Raw genomic sequence first — 21,632 nt, forward strand, 5'->3', positions numbered from 1 at the left:
CCACACTTCACAATATGGATTAGATTTATTTCGGACAAAGAAATCAGCATTAGGATAAGCAAATGTTAGTAGGGTGTATCAGTTACCAAAGAACATACCGTATTTTTCACAGTATAAGGCACACTTTTTCCCTCCTAAAAAGTAAGGGGAAATGTGTGTGCGTCTTATGGAGCGAATGCAGGCTGCACAGCTATCCCAGAAGCCAGAACAGCAAGAGGGATCGCTGCTTTCCCTGCTTTGCTGGAGAGGCGCAGTGCAGAGAGCGAGAGAATATTTTTTTTCTTCTTCTCCTCCTCTAAAACTAGGTGCGTCTTACGGTCGGGTGCGTCTTATAGAGCAAAAAATACGGCAAATACATCCAGGGCTTTTTTTCAGCCCGAACTCGCTGGCACTCAGTTCTGGCACCTCTCAGGTGAGCACCATTGCCATTATAAGAGAAGGCGTTCAGGGTAAGTTCTGGCAGCCCTGTTTCTAGGAAAAAATAGCACTGACTACATCTAAATTACGGCTTCTGACTAATAATGTTTATTGTTTAAAATCACAGAGTATAAAAAGTACAGGTGGTGATGCGGGGTTACATTCTCGGACCCTAGCAGGGTTACGTTCTCGGACCCTATGCATGTCAGCAGAGAACATATAAGCCCCATTCCACCGTTCTACCCCAATTCTGCCCTCTTCCGGGTCGAAAAGGACCCAAGCCTTGGTGATCGCACAACAATTGGGCGCGACTAAAATGGCCACTGCCTGTAGAATCTGCAGGAAAATGTTGCAGTGTAGGGCTGCTGATGTTCCAAAATCCAGTGATTGCATTCCATTCCACACCCCCGTCCATCAGTATTCTGTGGCGACTGAGCACACCTTAATGAACTATTTGAGGGGTTCTGCCCTTAGGGATTTACCTATAGATTTCTGCAAACCTTGAGCTAGTCCACGTCTGCCATTACCTCCATCTTGTGGACGCCATAGTCTGAAGACCGAAAACGAGGAGATGATGATGCCTGTTGTTGTTCACTTTTACAACATTCCGCAGAGCGAGAAATTGTATGGGTGTGCACACTCATTCATGGCCTTGGCTGTGGTTGCTTTTGCTTCTGTCTTGTAGCAGCTGGGCCCAGCTGGCTGCTTTCCCCTGATGGCAGACACACCTCACAGACACGAGACTTGGCTGGCAATCTTCTGCTCAGATGACAGTGCCTTTGCAGCCGATGGCAAAAGGTCTCCTCAGCACCAGTTTCTGTGCAGCTGCTGAATTTTGTTTCTGCCCTCTCTCTCCAACAGACTAAAAAGGCTGGCATTTCTCTCCAACAGGGCCTTTCCTCTTGACTTTCAGTCTCTTGGAATCTCTAAGGATTTAGGCAGAGCTCTCTCCTTTCCTTCCCACCCGTAGCATTTTCCTGTCTCTGCACACAGGACTTGAGAGATGCTTTGCTTTTTATCCAGAGCAGCTTAATGCTCCAAGCAAGGAGGAGAAGAAAGGGGCCCTCCTTTGTTTGTTTGTTTGTCTGTCTGTTTATTTATAAAATATATATTTCTATACTGCTATTCATTTTTTAAAAAAACAGAGCTGTTTACAACAATTGCACATAGAACTATGCCATAGAAAACATATTAAAACGTTAAAATCAGAAATTAGCAAACTATTGAGGGAAAATGCATGCATAAGCCTGACAGAATAGAAAAGTTTTCAGCAAGCATTTAGAAGTTGAAACAGAAGGTACCTGCTAAGTATCTATTAGCAAAGTATTCTAAAATACCTAGAGAGAGAGAAATCACATTTTAAGTTGAGCCACCTTCCCTGTTTCTGCAATTGATTTTTCTGCTATCATCTACTGTTAGCCACTCTGATGAGAGTAGTGCTGAAGGTTGTGGGACAGAAATTAAACAAAAAAGCAAATAGGACAGAAGCTTTGTCTTGCAGATTGACACAAAAAACTGGCCCTTCCAAATTAAACCAAGTGGGAATCTCAGGGACTATCCAAATCCTTATATCTCAGCTCAGTCATGGAAATCATCTGCAGGATTCCTCAAGTTGGTGAGGCTCGTTTGAGAACGAGAAACTACACCTTTAGTGTCATAGGCCCAGTATTCCAAGACAAGAAGAAAAAAAAATATTCTCAACCAAACTTACAAATAAATCCACAATAGTTACTAGCCAGCAAAGATTTCTACAAGCTTTTCCAAATTCCCCTACTTATTTATGGCCTAAGGGTGTGAGGAGGAGAAGAGAAACAAGGTTTTCTTGCCTGTTTGCTTGCAGGCAATTCTTACTTGCTACAGGTTAATGGGGTAAGTCAAAACTATCAAGTCTTCCTCCTACTTATGCAAGATACAGGAAACAAGTCCTCTTAAGTCCTGGGCTATGCTGAACTCCACCTGCTCATTCAGTGCAAGGCAGATATTCTGAGCAGGGGAATGAGCAAGGAGACACCCTCCCAGGAACCTACAAATGTCTCCCTTGCTAGTGTCAGGTTTGATTATTTGCTGGAAAGCAAACAAGTTCTGCCTGCTGGGCCTCCATTAACATTCCCAGCTGGTGTCATTAGTTGACACCTACATAAGAAGGCACTCATTTTTCACTGGCGCAGCAGCAACACAACCAAACCCCCCCTTCCTCTCAATTCTTTTTTTTGGTTTGTTTCTGGATTCAAATACACAGATAGATAGAGATATAAAAGTACAGTTAGAATAACAGCAGGTTATTCTACTGGCATCGGTGATATTCAGATGCAGTTCCAGATAGGAAGAGGAGAAAGTAGAATCTGGAAGAGAAAGGGGAACCTGGGGCATCTGTAGGTAATTGCCCAGTGTATGCTGCTGCTCTGGCGGGCCTTGGGACAAACAGAAGGCAGCCTTGAAGATAACTGATGGGCAATAGGAGGACAAGGAACAAGGGGAAGCAGAAAGGACAATGTTTCAGAAAGCAGAAAGGACAAAAGGCTACAACTCCTACCGTCCCCAGCCTGGAGGGCACCTTGTTAGAGAAGGCTGGGCTAGTGCATTGGATAGACAGCGAGACCAGTGTTCAAAGCCTCACTCCAAGACAAAGTTAACTCGGTGACCTTGAGCCAGTTGCACTCATGTTAACCTCTCTCGCAGGATACAAGGGGATAACACTGTACAGTATGCCATCCTGAACTCTCTAGAAAAGGAACAAAAATTAGATAGATGGACCACTTAGATTTTGTTTGCTTAAAAAATGTAAAGTAGTATAAAAACAGTTTAATAAATCTTAACATATACTTTATGCTAATCTTAACATATACTTTAGATTTACAAAGCACTCTTACAGATAGGAGCAAACAGAAAGAGCTGTTGGGAGATGGCATTATTTAGGTGAAGCTATGTATAGGAATAGGGACACAGGTAGCGCTGTGGTCTAAACCACTGAGCCTAGGACTTGCCGATAAGAAGGTTGGTGGTTCGAATCCCCACGAGAGGGTGAGCTCCCGTTGCTCAGTCCCAGCTCCTGCCAACCTAGCAGTTCAAAAGCACGTCAAAGTGCAAGTAGATAAATAGGTACCGCTTCGGTGGGAAGGTAAGAGGCGTTTCCGTGCGCTGCTCTGGTTTTGCCAGAAGCAGCTTAGTCATGCTGGCCACATGACCTGGGGAAACTGTCTGCGGACAAACATCGGCTCCCTCGGCCAGTAAAGCAAAATGAGCACAGCAACCCCAGAGTTGTTTGTGACTGGACTAAACTGTCAGGGGTCCTTTACCTTTTTTACTTTTGTGTATAGGAAATGAGAGGAGATTGTAAGAGTAGGCAGAACTGGTGGTGAAGCACAATCAGCCTTGGAACTTCTGCCTTACAGACTCTTAGGAACACAGGAACGTGCCTTATACCAACTCACACCATTGGTCCATCTAGCTCAGTATTGTCCACAGTGATTGGCAGTGGCTTTCTGTTAAGCTTATTGTTTGTAATGTTTGTATTTAATGAGGGTGGATTTCTGTATTGGGGCGGTGGGGGTTATGTTGTGTTGTCAATAAAATTTCCAATAATAAACAAACAAACAAACAAACAAACAAACTAAAATAGGGCAAGTGTGGCAAGGAGGCAATTCAATAAGGCACTAGGATATTATTTGTTAATGTGGAATGTGCGATTAGCAAAACTGCAAGATGCCAATGGCAGCCTTACTCAGCACCTCCAAAGCTTCCCCAAGCAGCACAACTCAACGCCATTCCTGATTAAAAGGAGTAATCGCTAATTGAGCATCTCTTAGCAGCAGTGGGTTGCGCTTTTCAAGCCATCTGGAGTTAGTAACAAGCTTTTTCCTCTCCTTTCCCTTCCCTACCAGTCACGCCGTTTTAATGTGATTAGCATTCCAGTGATGTTCTCTCTGAACAGCACACTTAATACCGCTTTAGACTCTGACAGAGAGGAAAGCAGCAGAGTGCCTTATCAGTGGTGACTCAGTTGATAATTTTTCCTCACCCGCCCTTCCTGGCTTCTCTTTCACACTTGCTTTTTGTCTCTTGAAGCACTGCCATGCAGACAAAACTCACATGACAATCTTCCTTGCAGGAGGCTTCCCAATCTTTTCCTATGCTTTTTTTTTAAAGGGCAGTGACTGAAATTTCCAGACTCCTTTTTCTCCTTACCCTCTTCGGCATCAACAGAAGTAGAGTGTCCAGATCAAGGGAATTAATAGCACCACTCTATTCTGCCTTAGGGACGCAGGTGGCACTGTGGGTTAAACCACAGAGCCTAGGACTTGCCGATCAGAAGGTCGCGGTTCGAATCCCTGCGACGGGGTGAGCTCCCGTTGCTCAGTCCCTGCTCCTGCCAACCTAGCAGTTTGAAAGCACGTCAAAGTGCAAGGAGATAAATAGGTACTGCTCCGGCGGGAAGGTAAATGGCGTTTCCGTGCGCTGCTCTGGTTTGCCAGAAGTGGCTTACTCATGCTGGCCACATGACCTGGAAGCTGTACGCCAGCTCCCTCGGCCAATAAAGCGAGATGAGCGCCGCAACCCCAGAGTCGGCCACGACTGGACCTAATGGTCAGGGGTCCCTTTACCTTTATTCTGCCTTAGTCAGACCACACTTGGCATACAGTGGAACCTCGGTTGTCGAACGTAATCCGTAAGACCGTTCTACTTCCAAAATGTTTGACAACCGAGGCGCAATTGCCAGTCGGCAAAATCCATCGAAAAAATGGAGAAACTGGAATAATAATAATAATAATAATTTATTATTTGTACCCCGCCCATCTGGCTGGGTTTCCCCAGCCACTGGGCGGCTTCCATAGAAACCAGAAAACACTAAAATATCATACATTAAAAACTTCCCTGAACAGGGCTGCCTTAAGATATCTTCTGAATGTCAAGTAGTTGTTTATCGTTTTGACATCTGATGGGAGGGCGTTCCACAGGGCGGGCGCCACTACCGAAAAGACCCTCTGGAAGCATTCACTTCTGGGTTGTCGGCGTTCCAAAGCCGAAACGTTTGATTTCTGAAGCGTTCAACAACTGTGTCCAGTTCTGGGCACCACAATTTAAGAAGGATATTGACAAGCTGGAACGTGTTCAGAGAAGGACAACCAGGGGTCTGAAAATTAAGCCTTTTGAGGAGCGCTTGAAGGAGCTGGGTATGTTTAGCCTGGAAAAGAGGAGACTGGGAGCCATCTTCAAATATCTTAAGGGCTGTCACATGGAAGAGGAAGCAAGTTTGTATTCTCCTGCTCTGCAGGGTAGGATCCGAACCAATGGCTTCAAGTTACAAGAAAGGGGATTCTGACTAAACATCAGGAAGAACTTTCTGACATTAAGAGATGTTCAGCAGTGGAACAGACTCCCATGAGAGGTGGTGGACTCTCCTTCCTTGGAGGTTTTTAAGCAGAGGTTGGATGGTCATCTGCCACGGATGCTTTAGCTAAGAGTCCTGCATTGCAGGGGGTTGGACGAGATGATCCTTGGGATCCCTTCCAGCTCTAAGGTTCTATGATTCTATGATCCACATGTAAAAAGAGTTGTTCTTGTTGCATACCCACAACATCTTGTATATGGCTAAGAGAATTCAAGGTTAAACTCCTCTTGAGAATTTTGTACAACGGTGTGCAAGGAACTTACAAACTTCCATCAACCTCCTTGTGAATGCCCAGGAATGAACAAGGTTCTTCCAGACAGTGCTACTTTTACTAGTTTAGAGCAATATTCTTCTCAGGAGTTGCCAGCTTACAAATACCGTTATAAATAAGACTAAATAGATAAACAAACGATGCTATCACTTTGGAGTTTAGAGTATTCTGAAAACACAAAAGATCTGAAGGTCATCTAGTAAAATGAAAAGACTTGTTTTGCAAGGCTTGTTTAGCAGAACAAATACATTGAAAAAGCCACTTCTTCAAAAGACCAGACACACGATGCTATGAATCCATACGATGCTATGAATGTAGAAACATATTTTTAAAAGATTAGATAAATGCACTGAATTTAGGTCTATCAACACTTATTAACCATGGCAGATAGAAGTGCAACTATATGCAGGGGTGGGTTAACAGTCAATGGATAGTGCAGTCATGCCCAATTGCTAACACCTGGACTAATCAGAACTTAGGCTGCTGATCTAGATATTTGTAGAGGGAACCAGGCAGAGGGCCTTCTCGGTAGTGGCGCCCGCCCTTTGGAACGCCCTCCCATCAGATGTCAAAGCGATCAACAACTACCTGACATTCAGAAGACATCTTAAGGCAGCCCTGTTCAGGGAAGTTTTTAATGTGTGATTTTAGTGTATTTTTGGTTTTTCTGGAAGCCACCCAGAGTGGCTGGGGAAACCCAGCCAGATGGGCGGGGTACAAATAATAAATTATTATTATTATTATTATTATTAGTAGTAGTAGTAGTAGTAGTAGTAGTAACCAAGAACCAAAATGATGGCACTGGTACTTTAAGGGGCAGCATCACTTGTGAGATTTCCTGTCCATTCTGTTACCCCCAAAGACCACTAAACTTCTCTCAACAATGCTGTTATGGAGACTGGGAGAGACTCCACCCCAAAATGCCACCATGCAAAACAGGGATTTACTGGGGTGGGGGTGGAGAACAGCAACAGCACTACAAAGTCCCAGTGCATGAAGACAAAAATGAAGAAGCAAGAGGGATCCAACAGCTACAAAAAGTATTCTCACACAGAAAACACTGGTCTCCTTGGCAACGCTTCCCCCAGGTGGGATTGGACAACTGACTGAGGTAGGCGGAGACCTCCAGGTATCCCACCTGAGGGAAGGCAAAGCCAAGCCTATGCTGTTGGAGCCGCTCCAGATCTAGGGGCTGCACGCGTCCACGCAAAGGGCGCCCCCCGTTTTAAGCGGGGAGCGGTCATTCTCACACAGAAAACCACAAACAGCTGTGAAGGAATCTGCTAAGTCCAAGAACCCTTCTGACCCACCCACCCCCACCCGTTATTTCCCCCCAATAATGGGACTCAGCTACTGTTTGTTGGCTTCAGGAGCCACTCCTTGTTCAAGCTACAAACCATCAATTCCCCATCTCAACCAGCATTTTCTGTGATCAATGGAGTTCAACTGACAGCTGCCAGAGCAAAATATTCAAATGTGAGACCAAAATAAATAAGTAAATTCAGTGCTTATTTCCAAAGATGTACTCTGTAAACGGAGCTGTTTCATTTTTCTTAGGAAAACTTCAGCAAGAAAGATCTTTTGCTTTAGGAATTAGCCCACATTCACCCATAATTTCACAAGCAACCATACTTATGGAACCTTGCTTGCAACATCAGTCCAAATTAATGTTTCTGAACCTGGCAATGATGCAAATTAATTTTATAAGAGCCGTACAAAAGGCTACAGTGCTTGGAGGCTGTAGGTTCATGGATATTTGGAGTGTTAGGATAACAGTAAAGAGTTCCACTAGCCACAAGCAAGGAGGCTCCTCATTGAATTATGAGGTCAGCATTAATCTCCCAAAGTGGCCTTAGATGAACTGCTCTCTCTCAGCCACAGCCATCCAGCCTAACATAGGAATAATATTTATTTAAAAAACAACATTTTATACCATTTCCAAATGTTCAAAGCAGCTCACAAATCTCAAATACCAGCAATACAAAAAAAATGTATTTTAAGAAAATTTAAAAAGCAATACAGGCAGCTTCTCAAGACACACAGACTAGGGCCTGATTTGCTTGCCCCGGCTGGCACCTGGGCTGAAACTGGGAGAATCAATCCTGTATATAGATGGGTCTGGGGTTGCAAAGGGCTTTTAAGGTCAAAATCAGGACCTTTAATTAGACCTCAAAGCACACAGGCAGCCAGTGCAATTGCCACAGAACATATGCAATATGCTCTCTGCACCAGGAAGTAGCCTCCAAGGAGAGATCAAGGCCAGCTTCATATTTAGTGTATTATAGTTGTTGGCCCTAGAAGTTACAAAAGTATGCACTGGAAAGACCAGAACTTACCTAAGAGGTGCACTGAGCATGACACTCCCTCTTGCTCAGGGACACTAAAAGGTGGGTACAGGTGTACGAGGCCCACAGCCCAAGACTCTGAACTTTCATTGTTAAAAAATAAGTCTCTAGCCCTCCTAGAAAGAAAGTTATGAAGCAAAATGTGCAGGTACCTTTCAAAGCCATTTCTGTGAGATGAGGCAGCCTGGCTGTTTTCGGCTTTCGGTATTTTTAGCCAGTAAGTGAAGCCAGTACTGTAACTGACAATGGAGTTATTTGGACAGCAAGTGATGGGAATCCCTGAGGTCCTACACAGCTACCTGTCCTCTTTAGTGCACTTTTCCTACTTCTGTCTTATTTTCTTGTGGAATCTATGTGGCTTGTCCTTGCTCTCCCCCCCCCCCCAGCAATCAGGATGCATCTTTCCCAGTCCATTGAAGATCTTGCAGGATCAAAGGAATAGTCTAGAAAGACTGGCCGTGTATAAGCTGATGGGATGAATATTTGCTTTCGTAGGGATGAATGTATCTACACAGGGCTTTGTTTCTGGGCCCCCAGAGAAAACATTAACAGTCACAGGGTCAGTGTGTCCCTCACAAGACAAGCAACAAGAGGTACTATTCTTTTTATTGGGATGCCCTCTTCCAGCCTAGTTAACTGGACTTCTCATGCACCCATGAAACTCTTAATCTCAGGGTCGTGGGTTTGAGCCCCACTTTGGGCAAAAGATTCATGAACTGCAGGGGGTGGGACTAGATGACCCTCACGGTCCCTTCCAACTCTACAGTTCTATGATTCTATGTCTTTCTTAGAACTTATGTCGGATGAATACTCCTGCAGCAGAACAGAACTGCTTAAAGAAGGATGTTACATTACAGTGGTACCTTGGGTTAAGTACTTAATTCGTTCCGGAGGTCCATTCTTAACCTGAAACTGTTCTTAACCTGAAGCACCACTTTAGCTAATGGGATCTCCTGCTGCCGCCGGAGCACGATTTCTGTTCTCATCCTGAAGCAAAGTTCTTAACCCGAGGTACTATTTCTGGGTTAGCGGAGTCTGTAACCTGAAACGTATATAAACTGAAGCGTATGTAACCCAAGGTACCACTGTATTGGACAATCCATTATAAACCCCACTCCTAACACATGGCATTAAAATCAAAAGAAGAGCACTGCTGGATCATATCAATGGCTCATCTAATCCAGAATCCTGTTCTCACAGTGGCCAATGAGATGTCTAGTTGTGATTCCCAGCAACTGTTATACAGTCATACCTTGGATCCCAAACTTGGATGTTTTGGCTCCCGAACGCCGCAAACCCAGTAGTGAGTGTTCCGGTTTGTGAACATTCTTTGGAACCCGAACGTCCAACAGGGCTTCCACAGCTTCTGATTGGCTGCAGGAGCTTCCTGCCGCCAATTAGGAGCCATGCTTTGGTTTCTGAATGTTTTGGAAGTCGAATGGACTTCCGGGATGGATCCCATTCAACTTCCAAGGTACGACTGTACTGTGGAAGCAGAATATAGTCACCACACCTGGTGGCCTCTGACTGCCTTACCTTCCATGAATCTGTCTAACCCTCTTTTAAAGTGTTCCAAGTTGGTGGCATTTACTACATACCGAGGCAGCAAATTCCATAGTTTCATTATGTGCTATGTGAAAAAGTATTTGATACTGATACTTTAATTGTGATTCAAACCATATTACTAGGGAATTACTGTGAACTTCTCCTGTTCATTCAGTGATGGCTGCAAAGGAATTGTCCTAGTGCATTATACCCCATATGCCAGAGCTCGTTCCTTCACCCTTAATGGCAGTGGTGTTTAAGTACCTAGCAACACCACTGCCATTAAAGGTGAAGGAATGTTCTGTTCTGACATATGGGGCATAATGCACTCTGGACACCAATTTCCATATGTATGTTAATGTAAAAAACTGCTTTTTGGCAAATTAAGATAGCAAGTGGGTAGGGACTCATCTGCACTGAACTTTATGGTTGATCTGTAAGCAAGGAGTGAAAGGGGGAAAAGATCTGGGGCTCATCAACACCCCAATTCAATGGTACCCCAAATTTACCTCACTGTGGCTAGTAAGAGTTAAAAGATCAGGAACCCAAAGCCATGGAAACTATTAATGCAGAGCCTTAAGAGGAAGAGTACCATTTTGTCTGAATGGCCCTCTTGAGAACAACCCAAAACACCCTTTCTAGCAAGAAGGGTGCCTTCCAAATCTTTCTCCAGTTCTCTTTCTCCGGTTGAAGAGAACTGGACCCACAAGCTTTCTGAAAAGGGCTGAGCCCCCAGTGATTTATTTTTCTACAGGAATCAAGGCAGCTCTTGTGGACACAGCAAAGGCCTTGAGTCCAGTGTAGAAAGCATCTCTGTCACCTTTCTCAGTAACCTCTCTGTGCACCCTCTGAAACACACCCTCTTTTCCTGCATACAAGCACTTTCCTGTATTTAGGTAAAGCTGGGGGGGGGTGTTTCCACAGCTAAGGCCTCACTGTTTACAGCTTGTCTGTTCTTTATCCAGCTTTCTTGGAAGCTGTTGCCCACGAACTCCCTCCTGACCTGTTTTTACAAAGGAGGCTGTGAAAGAGAGATGGCCCAAGGGTGCCTCACTGCTTGCAAGGTTGACGAATCTGGCACGTTACGAAGACATGAACATAGCCTCCAATATACTGCCGATGAAATAGTGACATACTTGTTAATACCCTTTTCCTGAAATCAAAGATTAGCGTCTGGGTGCTCCACCCACCCACCCCCACCAATATTAAACAGTGCTGAAGACTCTACTCCGCCTAAGGTACATACTATTCATTTCCGCTGCAACGAAAGGTGACCGTTGCTAAAATATACTAGGAAAACAGAAACTGGCTTACCCTACGCTAACAGTTTCAAAATACAGACCTCAGCTTTACAGTTCATTTGCATGCATTTGCACATGTGTGTACACTAGAGACAAGGGGCACACATTTCCCATTGAAGATAACCACATTCTAGGGAACCTGGAGCAGGATCTGAACTGCAGAAAGGGACCACTCTTAGCACCTTGCATTAAACACATTTTAATGGACCATTTGCCAAAGACATCAGCTGACTAATAGTGATCTCATGACACCACAACGGTTTTGCCTTCTTATCTCTTCCCTTTCCTTCTTTTTGTTAGCCGGCTAGCTTGATGAAGAATTCTGGGGAACTTGAAAAATTGCACACTATTCTGTAACATTTTGGTTGCCCTTATAAAGGTTTTGGACTGATAGCGATGTTGGAATTTTTCATATGGGTCGACATGGCTACTTTTTACAAGAGGCAGTTTGAGGACACACATAAATTCTTTCCAGCATATGGGAACAAAACCACAAGCCCATTTTGCTTCCTCATGTCCAAAGCACAGATTTTGCTATCTTTACAATGCCACCTTTATTGGACCTTGACATTTGGTTGGTCTTCTCAAATGTATTATTATTATTATTATTATTATTATTATTATTATTATTATTATTATTATTAAATCAATTAAAACATTTTAAAAACAATGCCAATACAGAGGCAGAAATATGTCTCCTTAAAAGGCTTGTTTTTACAAGTGAAGGATAGCAAAAATCTTTTCACCTACCACATTTTCTATGAAACCTTTGGTTTATTTCCCCATTTCCCATGCCCTACTGAATCCTAGCCTGTAACTAAGCTTAAGCACATGTAACTAAAACAATCACATATTCATTAATCAAACATTAAAAACTTCCCTAAACAGGACTGCCTTCAGATGTCTTCTAAAAGTCAGATAACTGTTTATTTCTTTGACATCTGATGGGAGGGCATTTCAGAGGGTGGGTACCACTAACAAGAAGGCCCTCTGTCTGGTTCCCAGTAACCTCACTTCTTGCAGTGAGGGAACCGCCAGAAGGCCCTTGGAGCTGGACCTCAGTGTCTGGGCTGAACGATGGGGGTACAGACGCTCCTTCAGGTATACTGGGCCAAGGCCCTCAACTCTCTGGTAGCTGGAAAGACAATAGCTAAAGTTGAGTTGAGGTGTGTGAGCCAGAAGCTAGAGGAGGCTGCAGGCTTGGCAGCTGAGAAACAGACCCATGCCTGATTTCTGGTAGAATCCAAGGCTGTGGCTATAGGAGAAGCAAGACCCTCTGGGGTGTTAATCCTATGAGCCCCTCCATCATAGACTCAGGTTGTATATGTAAATAAACCATATATCATAAAGACACCACAGTCTCCACTGTCCCTCATTCCAGAAAAAAACGAACCCTGAGTAAGTACCTGGAACCCATGGAATCTTGAACCACTCAGAAATTGGGGTGGCATGCAACAGTACAGTGGTACCTCGGGTTACAGACGCTTCAGGTTACAGACTCTGCTAACCCAGAAATAGTACCTCAGGTTAAGAACTATGGATCAGGATGAGAACAGAAATTGCGCGGCAGCCACGGCAGCCCCATTAGCTAAAGTGGTACCTCAGGTTAAGAACAGCTTCAGGTTAAGAATGGACCTCCAGAATGAATTAAGTTCTTAACCCAAGGTACCACTGTATATATCAAACAGGTTCACTGGGAGTGAAGCAGCTGACAAGTTCAGCCTAACAAGATCCTTATAGTAATCCCCCCAACTCCATACTCTTGGTCTAAGTCAACATTTCCCTGAGGTCTCCAGACATTTCTGAACTGAAATCTTCTCTTTACTCTAGTGGAGATTAATCCAGCTGCCCTTTAATCTCCGATTTAAAACACTTTCATAATGATGTTGAAAAATAAGGCCCCAGAAGAGGTTTCTAATACCTCTTGAAAATTTGGAGCCGAGCCATTTATTTCTTAAAAATTATTTCTGCACGCTTAGCCGTGGGCTGAAACACAGCATTCAAGAACGTCCAAAAACCATCAAGCCTTTCACTGGAGGCATCATGAAAAGAAATAAGTACTACTTCTTTAGATCATACAAATTGATTAAGAGGACTAAAGGGTACCAAAAGACCACCAGTTCCTACCAGCACATTGGTGGCCCACTACATACGAAGAAATTGACAATGACGGTGCATTCATTTATATAGAGCCACTAATGTATGGCACTTTATGTGATTAGCAAAAGAGACTGTTCTCTGTCTCAAGGAGTTTACAGTTCAATATGTGAAAATGGAGAACAAAGAGAAAGAGAAAGGCAAGGATAATAAATGCTTAAGGTGACCAAAGGCATCTACACATTCAGAGACTTCCATTTTAGTTGGGGGTGAAAGTTGTGGGATAAATGAGGTCTTCATGGAAGAAATGGGTTTTAAGAAGGGAGACAAACACAGACCAGCAGTGGCATCACAAGCCTATTCCTGGGGTCGGGGATATCACAGCAAGTTTCAAAGGCTGTATGGCTCTACAGAAGATTAAATTGCAAATCTCAGTACGTTATAAGAGCTTTCCTTACCACTTTTTTTGTATATTTCATAAAATATCCAGAAATATTTTATATTTTTTGTATATTTCATAAACTATCCAGAAATGTAAGTGTTTTTGAGGAATTATCGAATGTAATTTAAAATACCAGTGGTGAGCTGTGTAGGTGTAACTGCCCTCCACAAATATCATGGCAAGTGGCGAAGACTGGGGTGCCTCTCTAAGATAAGGCAACTATCTAAATCAGGACAGGCCAACTTTTCATAGGCTTTGGGAGGGAAGAGGGAGGACTCTAGGCCCTGTTAGAGCACTCACTCCTCCTTACCTTGCTTTCAGAAGGCAGCAGGAGGGCGGGGGCATCAAAGGCTGCAAAAAAGGGCCTTGAAGGCCATATGCAGCCCTTGGGTCATGCTTTGGACCACCCTGATCTAGATAGATATGGAGGTAAAAGTGAGAAAATAAATAAATGTGGGTGTCATGTTACAGATACGGTCAAAGGACACCAAACCTTCCCACAAGTTCATTGCTATACTGCAACTGGGGCTCAGAGGCCCAAATCTGCCCCTAGAGAATGCCAAGGTTTGACCTGCCTTTTTCCTGTTTTGTTTTTTTAAAATCTTTCCCAAATGCTGTAAAATGCTGCCTCCAGGCAGCACACAGTCAATCTTTTGTGTTGATTAAATATTTCAACAGTTCAAATGAATGCAAAATAACTGCTCTCTTGACCAAAAAAAAAAAAAAGCTAACATTTTCTCTTCCCCACCTCCCTTCTCTCTGAACACTTTCTGTTTCTCAAGGAGCAGAGGAGAGCCGTGTAAACTAACAGAGGTCCGATATTAAGGGTAGGGTGGGGGATTATACCACAGAGGTGGCGGTTCAGAAAGCATAGTCTATTACAGTATTGCTTTAAACAGGAGAAAGGGCAAGCCATCAGTAGATTGCTGAAGTCAAAATAGTGCAGTCGTTCCCTTTAATCTCTTTTTAAGAAAAAGAGGGGAAAGTTAAAGTTTTGCTACGCTACCACGAAATGTCCAGAATACAGACATTGCCGTAACTTGACAAAAACTGATGTTTCTTAGATAAAGACTTCCCAAGCAGATTTATCTGAAATTCATGCATCTGATGAACTGGACTCTAGACCACAAAAGCTAGAGGTTAGTCTTTAATGTTGTAAAAGATTCTCTGTTGTTTTTGCTGCCACAGACTAGCAAAGCTACTCCTGTGGAAGCTCTGCCGGAACAGTCTCTTTGCGGAAGCACAAACCTGGAGACTCAAACTGACGCAATCGTGGCAGCAAGTTGACTCCTTTTCAAACCAAACAGAACTAACTAAATGTCAAGGGCCATTGAAAGGGAGGAATCAGAATTTACAACAGTGGCACCCCCTACCAATTGGCCAAGGCATGAAGGAAAACCAGAGCTGTAAGAGGTCAATTTAGTTCCTGCAATATCATTCACTCTGAAAAAGCTGCAAAATAAGCTTTGCAATAATTGAGCTTCTCCCCATCCCCATGCCACTAAAATTACTAAGGGTGCCACGAGATGAGAGTTTCTTGTGGAATCTGTGCTGCTCATGCACATGTGGTTTTGGGGGGTTTTTTTGCAACACTACACATTGTCAATGACAAAATGCCAGCCAGTACTTAAAAAAAATACTTAACCCAGTATTGCTCTAAACACAGAAAATACAATAAGTTAAAATAATTCATTGTACACTCAAAATCACTGCAGGTGTGAAAGCCCATTAGCACTTTGGGTGGGTGGGTGGTGGTGGTGAATGGTGACATTTCAGTGGTTGCCTCTATCCAGAGGGACAGCAATGAATATCCATGAGTGAATGAATGGGAATGTATGGAAGCTAATGTGTGAAACATGCATGCCGGAGAATCAAATCTCTTTCTGGGATCATTCTAATTTTATTGGGAGCACTTGAGATGCACCTGATTAGAAATAAAGCAAATTTGCTTAGAGGTATATAAGGTTCAAAGGGACGCGGATGGCACTGTGGGTTAAACCACTGAGCCTAGGACTTGCCGATCAGAAGGTCAGCGGTTCGAATCCCCGCAACAGGGTGAGTTCCCGTTGCTCGGTCCCTGCTCCTGCCAACCTAGCAGTTTGAAAGCACATCAAAGTGCAAGTAGGTAAATAGGTACCGCTCCGGCGGGAAGGTAAATGGCGTTTCCGGGCGCTGCTCTGGTTCGCCAGAAGCGGCTTAGTCATGGTGGCCACATGACCCAGAAGCTGTACACCGGCTCCCTCAGCCAATAAAGCGAGATGAGCGCCGCAACCCCAGAGTCGGCCACGACTGGACCTAACGGTCAGGGGTCCCTTTACCTATATAAGGTTCAAAGGAGCAGAGCGCCAGATGCTTTGAACGAAATCTCCCATCAGTCCCATCCAGCGTGGCCAAAGATCATATATGATAAGAGTTGTAGTCCAAAACATCTGCCGAACATCAGGTTAGTGAAAGCTGCAACACCAACTTCCAACTGTGTTCCCTCCTGCATCTATTTAATGGTTAAATTAGTCATGGGGGAGGTGCTTTCCCCCCAGTTTAAGTTACCCCAATCTGCTGAGAACATGAAAGGGCGAAAACACAGGTACCTGACTTTGGATGCAATTCAGCACGTACTATTTAAAATAGTAAGTGCATAAATTTTATGAAAGAAAATAAATGAAAACAAATATTCAGAGCATCTTCACATAATACTTTAAAGCAGCTATGAGTATTTCTCATTATGCCATCTGTGTGCATGTATGGATGGTGTTAAAATAGGACAGAAAGCCAAAAAGAAAGAAAGAGCCATTTTCAAATTAGAACATTCATTCCAGCCATTGACAGGCTGATGAGGGTATTAAAGATACGGTTCTTACAAAACCCAGTTTGGACAGCACTTGTGAAAACAGCTCCAATCTTGCCTCCATATAATTTAAAATCCATTATTCCTTGCGTTTTCCTCAGTGAATAGGTTGAATCATCATTCCCTCACTTTGTCAGAAACCCTTTAGGATGCCTGAGGAAACTGTCAGCATATCCCTTCACCTATCATTCAGTTTACTTTATTTTGGGTTAAACGCCAAACACCTTCAGCCACTGACTTCTCACTTCTGAAAAAGTGTACATCTTTGCATCTCTTTTCCAAATCCTTTTCCAGCCTGTGAACACATTCTGCTGGAAATCTAGTGTCCAGATCTGAACACCGAAAGGAGGTCTTTATTTCCTAAGGCTTGGAACAAAGTCGTCACCCCAAAGGCAAATTAAAACTTCAAAAGTGCAGGCCCTTTTAGGTTTCAGCCTCAACCCAAAGGGGCTATTTTATTTTCCTCTCACCCTACCCTCTTCCTCCATCCACTCACAAACCAACTCCCTCCCTGTTATATACCAATAAAGATTTGAAAAAGAAAACAAAGTCTCCATTTCACACCATGAATAATTAGCCCCATAAAATACACTAATCAGAAATAAATACCGATTCAAAGGAAAAATGACTTAGAATTCCCCTGGAAATAAAGGGAGTGTGACAGTGTTAAACTTCTATTATCGTTTCTCTTTCACCACTGCACAAACAGGTAATACATACATATACCCATAAAACACCATAATCTACGAGTTCACTGCCCCTCGTCCCAGGAACATCCTTTAACAAAACCCTTTTGTGTCACTGCTAACCCAGAGGGAGATGCCCAGAGTGGCTTGAGCAACCCAGTCAGATGGGCAGCATACAAATAAAATTAATAATAATAATAATAATAATAATAATAATATCATCAACCCAGCAAGTTAAGTTCTTTGGCATGTCCACACTATAAATGGGGTTCAACTGTCACAGATTTCTCTCATTTCTAGAGAGACAGAAAAAATGGGGGGGGGGAATCTATTAAAAACAGGATATCTGGTCGTGGCAGCCCTCATACATTACAATAGATCAAATACGTCAATATAAATACAGCTTTTACATTCCATGTGCTGAAGACCACAGCAGGGGCCCAGCATAATGTGTACACAAACGTTTTTGAAGCTTTATTTGCTTGAGCTACAGGAAGGCAGGATAATTTTGTTGTTGCTGCTGTTGAAAGACAAAACCTTATCAGAAAATACCCCAATGCAAAATCCAGAGGGACAGCAGATAAACTGCCGGGACCAAACCGAATTATCATCCTTGATAATGTTTGGTGGAAACAGGGGTAATCTGCCCAAAAGGACGGAGGACAAACTCTCAAATGTATCTTACGCCCAACGATGCTGTTCTCCTCTGATGGTCCACTGGCACCATTTTCTCTTCTCCCTAGCTGTGTGATACTAGCAAGTCAGGGATCCTGTAGCGAGCCAGATGATGTCACACTGCTAATGTAGCCAATCAAATATGGCTATATAGCATCACTGAGGGCAAAGAAAGCCATATTACCTTCTGGTTTCGCCAGAAGCCGCTTAGTCATGCTGGCCACGTGACCCAGAAAAACTGTCTGCGGACAAACGCCAGCTCCCTCGGCCAGTAAAGCAAGATGAGTGCCGCAACCCCAGAATTGTTTGCAACTGGACTTAACTGTCAGGGGTCCTTTACCTGTACCTTTTAAGGGTGTCTTAATGTGCTGCGGAGGTGCCATCCTCACAAGGAGAGGCCAGAAGATGGGGGAACTTCTCCAAGTTACTGAGGGAACAAAGGGATGTGTGATCTTCCTCCTACCATTTCGTTTGGGGGGACACTCCCCTCCAAAGCACTGCTGAAAGGGGGTTCGTGTTTTGCACCACACAAAACACTTCAACCCTAATTAACAACACATGAAAACTAAATAAATATAAAAACCTCTTCTTATTTAAACTTACATTGAACACACCCTCAAATCACAGGGGGTCAGCAAACTTTTTCAGCAGGGGGCCGGACTATATTTTGAAAAACAACAACAACACAAATTCCTATGTTCCACAAACAACCCAGAGATGCATTTTAAATAAAAGGACACATGTAAAAACACACTCATTCCCGGACTGTCCGGAGGCTGGATTTAGAAGGCGATGGGGCCAAATCCGGCCCCTGGGCTTAGTTTGCCTACCAATGCTCAAATCACTTAACCTGCTCCGAACTGTCCCAAGATTCTGCTAATCACTCCCTCTTCGTTGGTGAAATTACCTCAAGAAAGCTCATTATTTGCTCATGTACCTTCGAACTATGTTTTCACAAGAGACACTGTAAAGTACCCTTGATTAGGGGCATCAGAGACTTTTGACAGAAAGTCTGGAATGGAAATCGGTCCAGCGAACAGAATTGGGATTCACTGCTGCTGCTGTTTTCTGTCTGCAAACAATACATAATTGATGGGTGTTTTCGTTTTGTTTTTAAAACCCATTTGGATTGTGTTTCCTCTGCAGGGAAACGAATGGTGTGGAATAATGAAATGACTTACACGGTTAATCGCGTAAAATTCCGCAACAGCAGGATGAATAACGTAGTTTTTGTCAGAGGTTGAAAGGCAGCAGGTCGGAAAAGGTGCTGTGTGAGGTGAACATGGGGCAGAACAGAAATCAGTGACTTCTTTGGTTCTCTTGAATATTGTGTAAATGTTTTTTTGTGGGGGAGCGGCATAGGACTTTGAAATGAAAAACACTTTGGAAGCGAGGACTGCTTCCATCATAGCCTGAGCAAGATCCAGCCGCGCAGCCCCACTCTCTCGCCTCAGAGGACCCGTTGCCTGCCAACTGCTGTTAAAGGAAGATGGCTTCCATCACAGGCCAAGTGAGATCCAGCCACTTAGGCCCACTCCTTTCCTTCAGAGAACCGTGGAGGGAGCAGGCACTTAGCATGACACAAAGGAAGATCAAAGACCAAGAAGAATAACCCTGGCTTCATATGCACGACATTTTATTGAGCGGACAAGCGGAAACCCCCCTGACCCTGGGCAACACCCGCGTGGAATAATGACTCAAGACAACGTGTTATGGGATTAAAATTTGGCCACAATTTTATTAAAACTTCAGATGTAGGGAAACTTTGGCTTAGGCATTGGGCGTTTATCCCTCCCAGTCCCCGGCCAGGGATCTGGGGAACATCAGGGTTATCCAGGATATGTGGGGATTGGGCTGGCTCTGGAGAACGTCTGTTCAATCCCAAAGCCCGCTCATTTTGCCACCATCTCAAGGGGGGGAAAGAATCTTTTGCAAGGCGGTTTGAGAGCCACTCAGGGCTATTAAGTGGCACAGAAGTATTTGAATAAATGAAAAGTGTCAGGGAGTGTGAGTCTTGAGCCCAGCCTACTGAGCTGCACACAGAAAACCTTTTGAAGCACAGAACTGAGTAGGACTGTACAATGCAAGGCCTCCCAAACTGCACCTGGCTGCATGAGATCACTGGGCTGGCCAAGCCTGGTACAAATACCCCCAAAAACCTTTAAAAGCAACAATCCCAATCCTGCTTTCTACCCTTGCCTGGTGAATAGAACACTACCTTCTGCATTTTGCATTTCAGACTGAAAACCAAGCCGCACCTCAATTGTACACAGCTCCAGAAACCGGGACCCCGACTTGGAAAATCCCCAAGTCAGTACATATTTCCAGGGCCATGTTTCTAGCCTGGCCCAGTCTATACACACAGTATGCACATTTGGGTTCATGGGGGCTTTATAACTGGACAATGGCAAAAGAACAATTTTAACCCATGTGTTTGTATCAGTTTGTTCAGACCTGGGTCTGTCCCAATCACATACAAAGAAGCTTTTATCATTTGATATTTTGGTGTGTTCCTTTACTGTACTTTGTTGGAAGCTGCCCAGAATGTTGTGGCAACCCAGTCAGAGGGGTGGGGTACAAGAAATAAATAATAATTATTATTATTATTAATAATAATAATCATAGGGTTGGTCCATTTCAACAAATGGCTCTACCTCTGCTTAAAAGGAACACTAACCTCCACTGTTGCACAAGGATTAAAATATATACACTGAAACCTGTCATAATCCTCGCCTACATTAAAGGTAAAAGAAAAAAGAAAAACCACATTCCCAACGTACATGCAGTAAGCAATTTTAGATTCATTTGTTTGTCTCGTGTGTTTGGCTGTTTATCTTTAACAGAGATTCAGATTGCTGGAAAGTGGCATAAAGAAGAACGAAGAGAGCTGCTTGTGAACCTAGCAAATGTGTACATGTATTAAAATGATGGGTGTTTTTTTATTGTTGTTGCTTTTAAGCTTAAAAGCTCGGCTGCAAAAAAAAGGGGGGAGGGAGTTAAACATGTCAGATGAAAACGTTTTTAACTAAGGCCTCACTGCTCAAGATTGGTACAGTACAAGATTTGGCAAGCAGCAGTCTCTTCACTTGATGGCTTTTTGCTGCTGTGGCACACTATCACTTGCTGACCGCGTGTTGTGTAATACCATGCACTTCCTCCTCCAAAATTAGTCCAGAATCCTTGCCACACAGCAGTTATTACAGTGGGAGGCCGCTTATTAGTGGGTGTCCCCACCCCATGCTTTTGAGGTGTGACAAAAGGGGGTGGGGAATATAAAATACTCTGTGGTACCACATGAGATGCAGCAATACAGTTGCACAAGGCAAGCAGCACCTCAAGGGATGGGCACATGCCTACCTCTTTACAATCCTCAACTTCAATTTGGAGGGAAGGTAGATTTGTGGTCAGAAACACAAAAAATGGGCCTGTATGTACTTCCAAGTGCAGTTTGCATTCTGCAAATATAGACACATGTCTGGCTTAGCCTGCCATATGAAGATACATGTTCCACATCCTTTTACAGGCATTACGGATTTAGGGCAGTGCAAACAATTCCCCCCTCCCCAAAAAAGTGACGAGATGAGGCGGAGCAAAACAACAACAACTTATATTTATTTGG

At 43.7% G+C, this 21,632-nt stretch overlaps 1 protein-coding gene and 1 long non-coding RNA gene across 4 annotated transcripts in view; one reads left to right on the forward strand and one right to left on the reverse strand.

Annotated features, from left to right (window-relative positions):
• The window catches only part of LOC309354443, a 609,149-nt gene that overhangs the window by 306,079 nt on the left and 281,438 nt on the right, over positions 1-21,632 (forward strand). The gene's annotated exons all lie outside the window — the stretch shown is intronic.
• The window catches only part of ZNF385C (zinc finger protein 385C), a 156,118-nt gene that overhangs the window by 127,365 nt on the left and 7,121 nt on the right, over positions 1-21,632 (reverse strand). The window contains exon 1 of one of the 3 annotated variants that reach the window (XM_081884049.1): positions 19,195-19,888. The exons of 1 other annotated variant lie outside the window; for it this stretch is intronic. Coding sequence is in view for 1 of the 2 variants with exons in the window: in XM_081884047.1 (XP_081740173.1) it covers positions 18,360-18,396 (37 nt within the window). In the remaining variant the exon portion in view is untranslated. Of the gene's footprint in view, positions 1-18,359; positions 18,412-19,194; positions 19,889-21,632 lie in introns of those variants that run through there. One more of the 3 variants, XM_081884047.1, reaches the window with a different exon arrangement.

The sequence above is a fragment of the Podarcis melisellensis genome (assembly GCF_964234715.1).
Source record: "Podarcis melisellensis genome assembly, chromosome: 13".
Lineage (NCBI taxonomy): Eukaryota > Metazoa > Chordata > Lepidosauria > Squamata > Lacertidae > Podarcis > Podarcis melisellensis.